Source organism: Coregonus lavaretus (assembly GCF_964263955.1).
Source record: "Coregonus lavaretus genome assembly, chromosome: 11".
In the NCBI taxonomy this organism is placed as follows: Eukaryota; Metazoa; Chordata; class Actinopteri; order Salmoniformes; family Salmonidae; genus Coregonus; species Coregonus lavaretus.
The window spans coordinates 11,394,043-11,406,534 of record NC_139998.1 but is presented as its reverse complement, the minus strand read 5'-3'; the positions used below and the strand labels follow the sequence as shown (position 1 = coordinate 11,406,534).

Sequence of the window (12,492 nt, the reverse complement as noted above, 5' to 3'; positions counted from 1 at the left end):
CTCTCTCTCTCTGATGGTTACTTATTCTGTGGGCTGTCCTGAGTATCCTCACATCCCCCAGGGAAGACACTCTATATACTGTGTGTTAGAAACAGATCTAGGATCAGATTTACCCTCCTTGAATACTTACAATATACCTTGCGTCAATATCCATGCAGGTAGGATATCAGTTACACAAGGCTTAAAACCTGTGGGGCCTAAGGGCCAGTTTTGGTTTACTGCATAGTGTAACTACAACACATTTCCTAAGATGCATTTATCCCCATCATAATATTGTTCTACATAATTTTTTTAAGCATCCCATAATCCCTTATTCTACATTGTTAAAAGCTTGAGTCAATTGCTAAGCCCCTGTGCTGTTGTTCACCTCAGCTTAAGGCTAATTGTTCTGCAGTACATTGTATGAGCACATTGTATGAGCATCATGTGAAACGAGGCTTCATTATATTACCATTCACATGCTCCTGCTGCAACACACAGATGTATGCCGGCCCGGCCCTAATGTAATTTGATCACAGCCTGCTGAATGGGAGGTAGGGCAGGTCTACTGCTCCCATATGGCACCCTATTCCCTTAACAGTGCACTACTTTTGACCAGGGTCCATAGGACTTAGTAGTGATAAAGTGAACAGGGTGCCATTTGGGATGTGGCTCAGGTCTACTGTTCCAAAAACCCCACTATCCAGCCCCAGCCAGTCCAATATCAATAGTTTCTGCTGTGATGCCCCTGGCCCTCTCCTGGCCCCCGCCTAGGCCTAGCCCCGGCGTGGCCCTGGGAACGCTGGTTGGCCAATTAGCCTCAACATGATTAGCCAGATTTGGCCCAGAGTCAGCGTTCAATTAGGCTGGTTGAATAGTAACAGTAGCTCCCTTCTGCAGTTTAAAGATAGCAGTGTCTTTGTAGCTACCAGCACCGCTGGGGTCCACAGTACACACAGCCAGTTACACAAAGAGGGTAACTGTCAGTAACAAACGAGGCCAAGAGTTCATCCCCAACTTCAACTTTGGTCGTCCTCTGTCTCATCATTAAATACAAGAGGTCTTGAGGTTGAACTCAGGGGAGCGAGGAGGCAAAAGGTTGTAACTGAGGGCGCTTTATTTTGGGCTAAAAGTTCCCAATACCATGTTGCATTCTAATGAGGATGTAGCTTATAATGTAATGTAATAAGTAAGTATACAGTCATTATTTTCCTGAAATCAGTTTTGGAACTTGACAGCTAAGTAATGCGTGTGGAAGTTTTGTTGACTGCCAGTGGGGCCTCCCTCATCCAAACAGTCCCCATAATCTCCAACTAATGACACATTTCCCTTCAGCACCAATGATGGAGAGCGGGGATGGAGAAGATTATCTCCGCATAACATCTCCAGCAATGTCCAGCGATCTGCAGCAGATTTAGATTCGCTTTGGGATAATAATAGACTATAGGCTATGTCTGTGTGAGACCCAAGGTCCTGCTGGGCCACATCATAAATCAATCATGTTTGGTGGAACTGGAAGTCCCCTTTAACAGAGCACAGAAGGACTGGCAGCTGTCCACTTTGATTGGGCCCAGGATAAATGTGGTAATTGAGATAACACAGTACTGTCCTATACATACTTTTATACGATGACAGATGTAGGTGAGAGTGTTGAACAGAGAAATGGGACATAGAGTGGATGTGAAGTCACCAAGTTATTCTATTGTGCAGGTCATTTCAAAGCAGCAATGGCACTGGCGACTGTCAGTCTTTATCATAGGCCTACTGTACATCATCATAATGTGCTGGCAATATCCTGTATTTGACCCAAATAGCTTATCAGTGACCTCGTTCTGCACGGCAACAACCAGGCTACAAATCACCCTCTAATCCTTAATGGCACATCTGGAAGCCCCAGTAATATTTATATATTAGTATCCATGATGATCATCTGTGGACTGGAGAGCCATTATTGACAACAGGCAAATACATGGTGACAGATATCTCGTTGATACATTACCTATCCATGCATGTAGTAATCCATTGGCTAGACATCTCGCTTACAATGACAAGTCTATAGGCCTAACTTTAAAAATTAAACACATTATAGGCTATAATGTATTACTGGCAGGAAAATGTAACCTGTAAAATAATAGTGGGTATCCATTTGCTGGATATTTTATAATGCACTAGGGGGCCTATGCTATTGTGTGTAATCCTAAAAGGCCTCTCGGCTTTGGCTGTTGGCATGCAACAACAATACATCCTCAGGTTTATGACTGTATGTTATTCACAAATCCACAGTCATTGGAAGGGTAAATAGGTAATTTAGGCAGTAGGTACGGTGAGGTTCGCAGAAATAGGACACAGCCTTGGCTACACTCCTATTTAGCTTTCACTCTTTAACGACCGTGCAGCGCACCTCATTTCAAGTTGCGAACGCACGATTCGCATCTGGAATACGACTTCGGTCCACGCCTACTGAACAATTTCCCCTCAACCAACCTGCGTGCCCGAGAAACGCCACGGTCCGGTCTAGTCTAGACTGTGTCGTACGCGGAGACACATTTTTCTCTCTCGTGTTGTAAAAATTTGAGGCTACAGTCGTATGTGAGATTTGCATTCAGCAGCGTAATAGTTAAAGCGGTACCGAATGCTTTGTTTTATGTTCTGTGTGGTGCCCTTACTCCAGCAGACCGCTACAGTAGGAAGATGGCGTCGGAGGGAGCGAGCGGGGAGCAGCCGCCTCCGGTACAAACACTGGCAACCACAGTGCTTGGAAGTGTCGAAGCGGTAAGAGTTTTTATATTATAGCCAGGTCTATATGTTTATATCTTTTTATTTTTTCCGTTTTGGAATATAGGCACGGGAATGAGGGATTAAGAAAGACGGCGCATTTCTCTACGAACCTGAGTGTTCATCTTGAAGCAACAGCAAGATGTTATTCTTGTGACAGTGTAGAGAGCAGCAAAACAAGGGTTATCTGATTTGTGTAGACACAGACTATACATATGATCAAAGGCTTTTATGTAAATTAAAGTCCTATAGAAAGGCAAAGGAATTGGATTTATCTATCACAAATAGCGTCAATGTTGGTACGGCCGATATGGGGAAGCGTAGTTAGGCTATAAAGCACTGATTTGCGGTGGTTACAAATTTAACAGTTGTTACAAAGGGGGTTTCAATGTGTACTTACATTTGAAACACAATTTAGGCTATAGGTTTGCGCTTTCACAGACCGGGATGTAGGCTAGTCGTCTGAATAGATAGAGCTGCTTTTGACATGGCTGTTCAATGCATAATGTTGCCCCTTTTTCACTACGTCAAAGCTCCAAGTTGAAACCAAATATGTTGATTGATGTTTGTCAGTGTGGCTCTGATGTGAAGATATTGTTATCTGATGTAGCCTAGTTGCGCACTTGTGTTTGAAAAATCTTGCTTTACGGTTAAAGAGAGAAGGCCCCTATATATCCAATGAGGACCCCAACCTCTACAATCTTACATTCAGCAGCTTTTGTTTGAACACAAAGCATAGCCTATTTGCAGTCAAGAATAATATTTCCTATTCTGTGTAGGCCTACTAATAATTTAGATTTGACCTGTGACCAATAGAACAATATTAGAAATGTTGAATCTCAGTGAAAGTGTTTGTTTGTCTGCATACTCCCCACTATCGGACTGAGCTGCACTTGTTTACGCTCATCTATCTGGGACTTCTCACATTGGCCCCTCGTCTCGCAGACAGGTTGCAACACATGTGCCAGGGCACCGGCTTGCTACCCCTCTGTGCAAATTAATCAATCTTCTTCTCCGCGGGAGGGGGCCGTGCAACCTTTCCCTGGTTGTGGTATGCTTGGATGGTTCCATGTGCTCTGTTCAGTCAGACCATTGCTGTCTTTCGACCAGTCAGTCAATTCATGCAGAATAGGCACTGAGCTGGGCAGTCTCCCATTTGCCACTTGACTTTACCCTTAACTACTCCTATTCTACATCCTATTCTACACGTGTTAAATGTAATTTAGCATTCCTATAGGGCACAGGAAATATAAAGAACTGTTTTGGGTTTGAGGTTCAAAGGCTATTGAAAATATGGACTGCTTGTCTGGAAGATCCCAAGGGAGAGCTGTTGAAATGGGAGGAAGAGAAGATATGTAGGTGGTGGTAGAAGAAGGCAGGAAAATCAAGAGAAAGTAAGATAGCGATGGAAAGGGGGCAGAGTGAGAGCAGAAAGCAAGCAAGAGAGATGGAAGGAAGGAAGGAGGGCAGCGAGAGAGAGCAATGAGAGAAGGAGGGGGGGTATGTACACTGGAGACTCAGCTGGGATAGCTCAGAGTACTGTGTTAGCCAAGCCAGCCAGTCCAGCCCTACTGAGCGTGTTCAGTGCACACTTCACTCCTTCCTTGCTTAAACGGCCTGTTCTGCTGAACAGGTACCTCGATGACAGCACCGCAGCATAGTAACCAACCGTCCTCTCCGACTCGCCCATATATCTCTGCCTGTCTCTCTCACCAGGCGTCTTGCCAAACATGCCAGGCCAAGGCAGGCCAGCTAGCCTCTCTTTAGGGGGCTTCCGCTTCTATACCCCCATGCATGCAACAGTTAAATAAAGCTCTTTGCATACCCCTGCAAGACCCTCCTTTGTTTGCCCTCGGTGGAGGAGTTTCTCTTGTGAAGGGTCCTTGAGGACCGGCCCACTTGGTTTAGAGAGGGGTCAGAGGTTGAAGAATGGTGGTGGTGTGGGGCCACACTGGTCAGTGGTCACCTCCCCCTCACCCTATAGCACTAGTTAGTACGGATACATTTTTTACAACTTGTTCTGTTGTAGAGGGGTTTCTAATTTATTTGAATGTGGCCACTAATCCAACCTATTAGGCTATAGGATAGAGCCATAGCAGTTGGCTCTCCCTTCCCCAAATTAGCATTAGCTTCCCTCACCTGCTCACTGTGCAGAAATGCAGGAGGGTGAAATGCCACCCGAGCACATTGACGAAGACTGGGGGCCCACATGACAGGCTTTGGTTTGGATAGTGTCATGCAAGCCTTCCAAGACTCCCAAATCCAATTCTCCAAATGGCTCACTGGCAGCACAGTGAGGGAGAATGCTGTGTGGGGTTGGTTGGAAATCGATTTGAAAGCTTGAAAAAAGTGACTCAATCGCAGGATTCTTTACTTTTAACCCCCTCCTGTCTTGATTAGTGCTGTTCTGAATGAAATAGAATGCCACACTTTCTAAGGGCTTCAATCATACTGTAACTTGGTTTGCTTGCACTACTACAATTATTTTACAAATATGCATTAGCCTCAAATCTGTATCATTGTTGGCGTTTTGATTTACGCAAAAGTTGACATACCGGTATCTCAAGACAAGAGTGTGTTGACATCAAGACATAGTATTTGAACGCACAGTATTTAGGGACACTTTGAACTACAACAGCGTGCTAAAAGATCAGACCAGCTGGTTCCATATTCTGTCTGTGATTTAAGAGGGGGCTTTGAAGGAGGCTGCTGGATCAATGATGAAAATGGAGAAACCTTGGCAGGGATTCAAACGTATGATAGTAAATCACGCATCTATGGCAGGGGGATCGAATTTTGTGAACAGGTACAAATGAATGTGCCTATGCACAGATAGAATAGAACACTTGTGACTATAGAGGCAAGGAGGTCGTCTCTCCCTCTCCAAATTATCTTTGGTTTATTATGTTTTATTGAACAAATAGCTGTGCAAAACATTAAATAGAACAGTTGAGTTTGATATGTTTCTAGTGCTACAAGAGATGGTTTCTCTACAGATGTTCTTGCCAAGTAACTTTCTCACATCCAATCTTATCTCAGTGCATCTCTGCCTGTGAGGTTGTTTCATTTGCTTCATTCTGCACCTATATGAATTTAGTTCAGTTAAATCTTCAAAAGCTGAGGATGACTAGACAAGTTCTTCTTATTCAATCAGGACAACGAGTCCTCAGTCTGTCATGTCAGTCATGGAATGTAGACGAACCAGCCACCGTTCCAACGTCCTCGCTCCTCACCAAACTAGCTACCGTTCGGATAAACCCAGGAACAACGTACAGGCTGACATTTCTTGTTTTAACGACAGGCATAGATACTTTATTTCCCTTTTTTAAGGGCAGCCAGTCAGAGAGGATGGAAAAGCTTTTAATTGATTGAAGACGCAGCAGCAGAAAGTGGTTAGGTCACTCACAATCACCGTCATCCTCGTTCTACCCGTCCGTCCGTTCGCCCTGCGAGTCCAACTTGCCAAATCAGCGTTTTAATGATGTGGCTAAATGTAACTGGACCTTAATAGCCTCAAGGTACGGCCAGACATTTAGTTTCATTAGAACAAACCTTAATGAAACCCATCTGAGGAATGAGTTATGTTGTTTGTCATCATGCAAATTGCAAATCCAACTGTTGTGTTGTGGTTGATGCAGTTTGCAGTAAGTTGGTGCTCTGAAGTTCAATGTCCTTCTTTACCCCAAAATGTGGGATTTCCGTAGGATTAATAGAAATGAGTGTTTTGTAGAATATGGCGTCTAATGTTTTCAGGAGAAAAATCTGTTCTAGTTATATTAAAAATAGTTTTTATCTGTTAGTGTGTGTGTGTTGCAAATATAACTTATCTTTCTCTGTTTGTGTGTGTGTTGCAGAAATGTGAGTTTAACATGGATAATCTGAGCAAGCCGGAGCTCCTGACCCTGCTCAGCATCATGGAGGGCGAGCTGGAGGCCCGGGACCTGGTCATAGAAGCCCTGAGGGTGAGTCTGGACCACACGCATGCATGCTCACACACACACACATGCACACACACACACCTAAGTTTTCAGTACCCTCATGAGAAAATGCAATTGGGAATTGAACCATTGTTATAGATTTCTACAGCTTGCATCATCTGTAGGGACTTACTGAATAGATATGTGGACAGTGAGACGTCAGTGTTTACTTGTTAGCGATATGGATGAAGGATGATATTTGTGTAGGCCTATTGTTGTTGTAAAGACCACTTTGACCGATATCTGATACTATGGTGGCATTCCTTGGCTTGCACGAGGCCAGACAGGGCCCACAGCTGAGTGAGCTGTTTAAACCCACTGTGCTGTAGTAAACCAGTAATGAGTGTTGCGCTAAGCAGCTCAGAGCCTCCTGCAGGTACCTGTGCCACTCACTACTTTCTCTGTGTGGATGGTATAAGATCAGGAAGACATGACAAAGTAGCCTATGTTATGTGGATGGATGGATGGATGGATGGATTTTTACAGTAGGGATGAAGTGGATGAGGTTACTGTATTTGGATGGTAAAGGTTCTACAGTACCAATGCGATGGCTGATGTGGTTAAAGTGGAGGCAGACAAGGTGACATGGTCTCGTTACTCTCAGTTGTGTGTCCTTGCATTGATGTTACTATCTGTCCTCCTCGGGGTCTAAGTGGCAAGTTATTTCTGTGAGAAGAACCTTTCAGGACTCCCTCTCCTCTCCTCTCTCTGTCTCTCTCTGCTGTATTTAGGTCAGAACCACTATTTTGCTCACTGGTCCACTTCAAGCTGTACCGTCCTCTTAAACTTTTTAATAGGTTTCTTAATGTTGAGTAGTTCTGGGACCAGGGCTGTAGATGGGATTGAGGCCAATCTCTCTGTTTTCTTAGCCTCTGGAAATTGAAATCATCACATTGTTCTCTACTGGCGAAAAATGCGGTTTGTACTGTAGATAATGCAGTTTTTCTTTGATGTTGTGCGTTTTTGTCGTTATCGACCTGACTGGCATTGAACAGTATCTTAAGGTATTTTTTCTTCTTCCTTGCATCTAGGCACTGGCTGGGCTTGGGTTGGATCTATACAGTGTATTCGGAAAGTATTCAGACCCCTTGACTTTTTACACATTTTGTTACGTTACAGCCTTATTCTAAAATGGATCAATCTACACACAATACCCCATAATGACAAAGTGAAAACAGGTTAAAAAAAATAATATTGTGCACATTTATAATAATAAAAATGTTAAAGTACCTTATTTACATAAGTATACAGACCCTTTGCTATGAGACTCGAAATTGAGCTCAGGTGCATCCTGTTTCCATTGATCATCCTTGAGATGTTTCTACAACTTGATTGGAGTCCACCTGTGGTAAATTCAATTGATTGGACATAATTTGGAAAGGCACACACCTGTCTATATAAGGTCCCACAGTTGACCGTGCATGTCAGAGCAGAAACCAAGCGATGAGGTTGAAGGAATTGTCGGTAGAGCGCCGAGACAGGATTGTGTCGAGGCACAGATCTGGGGAAGGGTACTAAAACATTTCTGCAGCATTGACAGTTCCCAAGAACACAGTGGCCTCCATCATTTTTAAATGGAAGAAGTTTGCAACCACCAAGACTGAGCAATCGGGGGAGAAGGGCCTTGGTCAGGGAGGTGACCAAGAACCCAATGGTCACTCTGACAGAGCTCCAGAGTTCCTCTGTGGATATGGGAGAACCTTCCAGAAGGACAACCATCTCTGCAGCACTCCACCAATCAGGCCTTTATGGTAGTGGACAGACCGGAAGCCACTCCTCAGTAAAAGGCACATGACAGCCTGCTTGGAGTTTGCCAAAAGGCACCTGAAGGACTCTCAGACCATGAGAAACAAGATTCTCTGGTCTGATGAAACCAAGGTTGAACTCTTTGGCCTGAATGCCAACCGTCATGTCTGGAGGAAACCTGGCACTATCCCTACAGGGAAGCATGGTGGTGGCAGCATCATGCTGTGGGGGTGTTTTCCAGCGGCAGGGACTGGGAGACTAGTCAGGATCGAGGGAAAGATGAATGGCGCAAAGTACAGAGAGATCCTTGATGAATACCTGCTCAGGACCTCAGACTGGGGTGAAGGTTCACCTTCCAACAGGACAACGACCCTAAGCACCTAGCCAAGACAACGCAGGAGTGGCTTCGGGACAAGTCTCTGAATGTCCTTGAGTGGCCCAGCCAGAGCCCGGACTTGAACATCTCTGGAGAGACCTGAAAATAGCTGTGCAGCAACGCTCCCATCCAACCTGACGGAGCTTGAGAGGATCTGCAGAGAAGAATAGGAGAAACTCCCCACAGGTGTGCCAAGCTTGTAGCGTCATACCCAAGTAGACTCGAGGCTGTAATCGCTGCCAAAGGTGCTTCAACAAAGGACTGAGTAAAGGGTCTGAATACTTATGTAAATGTGCTATTTCAGTTATTTTTTTATACATTTGCAAACATTTCTAAAAACCTGTTTTTGCTTTGCCATTGAGGTATTTAATCCATTTTAGAATAAGGCTGTAACGTAACAAAATGTGGAAAAAGTCAAGGGGTCTGAATACTTCCAATGCATCTCTCGTTCCCTCTTTCTCTTGCTCTGTTTCGCTCTGTTTCTCTCTCTTTCTCTGACTCTCTCTTTTTCTCTCTCTCTCTGGCATTCATGCTGGCTTTTAGTGTTCTTCCCTGCTCCCTCCCTGTGAATATCATATCTCTGCAAAAAAGAATAAAGCCCTCTATACTGCAGTGATGACTGTCCCAAACACAAAGACCCTACTTGTTCTCCCAGAGATAAGTCTGCTCAAAGAGGGAGGAGAGCGATCGATGGATGGATAGAGAGAGAGAGAGGGGGGGTGGGCATATACCCTGAGAGAAAGAAAGAGTATTTCCCTTTTGTTTGTCTATTTCACTTGCTTTGGCGATTAAGCATATGTTTCCCATGCCAATAAAGCCCATTGAATTGAGAGGAAAATAAATAGGAAGAGAAATAAAGAGGACGGAGAGATAAGAGGCCCACATCTTGACTGACGAGAAGGTAAGAGGTAGAGAGATAGAGAGGCTGACATTCTCTGAAAGTGGGATGGATGGTGTGCCAGGGAGGATTTGGCTAACAAAATCCCTCAAATCACCAGAACGAACGGAGCTGTAAAAAAAGTGTCATCTGGAGACCTGCTGGCTGCGGGCTAGAGCCATTTATATTACATCAGACAAGACAACTGTCGTCTTCTTTCAAACCAACCACTAGTGCTGTGCGATTAACCGAGATTTTGTTTTTTAAACAACTAATTGACCGACGTCGGTTTAATTATTTGAATTCCATTTTATTTTTTTTCTTCTGTGAGCTCAATGTGCACATCCCACAGTTTCTCTAGAGATAAATCAGATCCAGCCTGAACTGTGCAATGTAGTAGGGAGATGTAGTTTCCAACAGGCCAATATTCTACATAGTTTAGCGCATAAAACGTGGTAATTAATTACAATGACCATAATCCATTGCGAATCTACTACTACCGGTCTGTTTTTCTTTTTACGAAGAATGCAGGTGATTATAGAGTGCAGCTGTAGCTTCGAGGTATCTCTACCTGAAAGTACATTATCTAAGTGATTGATAGTTGGTATTCAGCAGTCATAAAAGTATGCCTTATTTACTTTGAAGAACTACGAAAAGAGTGATTTTTGTCAGACAGCATAGGCAGCAGCTCTATAGAGATGAGATGACTTGGAATGAAATAATGGAGTCAACAAATAATACAAATGTAATACACAACAACTGAAATATTCTATTAAAGTAAAGTAATGTGAATAAATGATAAGAAGTAATGAGCAGACACTACCATCATGGGACTTTTATTAATTGTTTTATTCTGTGGTGTTACAGCATTCAACCCACATAATGCATAGTAATAAAATCAATAAAATCAAAAAACTAAATTGAAAACCGTGAGAATTTTTTAAGAATCAAACCGAAACCGAACCGACACCGAAGCGACCTCAAAAAGCACTAATCGCTCAGCACTACCAACCACGCTACAGTACAAAACACTAGACACCCCGAACCACCCACTGTCCCTAATATCGCCACACATTTCATACAGACCTCTGAAATGTTGATAGACGAGTGTGTGCTGGGCCGTTTTGGCTTGGTTTTGGCGTTTTTGTTTGGGTGTTAAGAGGCTTTTGTGGCGGCGACTAATTAGCATGTGGCTAAAGCTGGCTGAGCCAGCGAATCGGTTTCATCTCAGAGAATAGAAGGGGCCGTAAACAGATTAGCCAAACGAGACCAGTCAAATGATTAGTACAGCAGAGCACTCTCATTCTTATGGTGGCCGAGTCTGTCTGTCAATGATCAACTGTCAGCAACCAGGGTTTTGTCCAAAAATAGAAAATGTTAGTAACAGTTGGTCTGGGCAACCACTTAACCTAAGACTGGATAATCAAACACAATCCGTTTGTTAAAGGTGCAATATGCAGAAATCTCTCCACCATTTCCTGGTTGCAAAAATTCTAATAGTTTTTCTAATTTCAGTTTGTGACAAAACAAGAGCTCATTGTGTAGATCAAATCAAATTTTATTTATAAAGCCCTTTTTACATCAGCAGATGTTACAAAGTGCTATACAGAAACCCAGCCTAAAACCCCAAACAGCAAGCAATGCAGATGTAGAAGCACGTGGTTAGGAAAAACTCCCTAGAAAGGCAGAAACTTAGAGAGGAACCAGGCTCTGAGGGGTGGCCAGTCCCCTTCTGGCTGTGCCAGGTGGAGATTATAACAGTACATGGCCATTAAGGCCAGATTTTTCTCCAAGATGTTCAACGTTCATAGATGACCAGCAGGGTCAAATAATAATCACAGTGGTTGTAGAGGTTGCAACAGGTCAGGACCTCAGGTGTAAATGTCACTTGGCTTTTCATAGACGGGCATTTAGAGGTTGAAATAGCAGGTGCGGTAGAGAGAGAGAGTTGAAAACAGCAGGCCTGTGACAAGGTAGCACGTCCGGTGAACAGGTCAGGGTTCCATAGCCGCAGGCAGAAGAGTGGAAACTGGAGCAGCAGCACGACCAGGTGGACTGGGGACAGCAAGGAGTCATCAGGCCAGGTAGTCCTGAGGCATGGTCCTAGGGCTCATGTCCTCCGGGATCATTGTACCATCTAAACCGCTGTGAAATATATTTTCCATAACCAAAAATAATGTATTTTTAGTTTGAAGCTGGTGTATGAAACCAAAAGTAAAAGACGCAAAACAAAACTTAAGCACTGGAAGCATAGAAATGGTTCACATAGAACAGATCTACCGCTTCTTAGACTTGCTTTCAATGAGAATGACAGATCTATAACTCACATTTGTGAATTTGGTCAGGTGTCCAAAAAGTTACATATTGCAGCTTTAAAGGAGAACAGTGAAAGCTCTTTTGGAGGGAAAAAATATCCCATGGGGATGGGGGGCACTTTAGCCAGTGACTGAATGCATGTTTGTTCATAATTTATGTAAAGATTGAAGCTATATGGTGGATCCTTTGATTTGACCTATGCAATTGTTAGATCAGTGATTATTTCATGGACGTGAGGAAGGAAGGAAGCATTTTATAGGCTAAGTATTCCAAAAGGGCACAGGTCCAGCAGACCAGGCATATATTAAGTCTGCCCACTACTGACTTTGTTCGTTCATGGACATCACGTATGCTCCCAACAACAGAGTTGCATGTGATCTCTTGTATGACTAAGATGCTATGATACCCTTATCCTTGTGGCATTATGTAGTCAACTTGTATGCATG

At 43.6% G+C, this 12,492-nt stretch overlaps 1 protein-coding gene across 2 annotated transcripts in view; it reads left to right on the top strand.

The window, feature by feature from the left end:
* Nucleotides 1-2,504: 2,504 nt before the first annotated feature.
* cttnbp2 (cortactin binding protein 2) overlaps nucleotides 2,505-12,492 on the top strand; it is an 86,906-nt gene continuing 76,918 nt past the window's right edge. Inside the window, exons 1-2 of one of the 2 annotated variants that reach the window (XM_084172266.1) lie at nucleotides 2,505-2,751; nucleotides 6,609-6,716. In XM_084172266.1, coding sequence (XP_084028392.1) covers nucleotides 2,671-2,751; nucleotides 6,609-6,716 — 189 coding nt within the window. In that variant the 5' untranslated portion in view covers nucleotides 2,505-2,670. The remainder of the gene's footprint in view (nucleotides 2,752-6,608; nucleotides 6,717-12,492) is intronic. The other variant, XM_084172267.1, reaches the window with a different exon arrangement.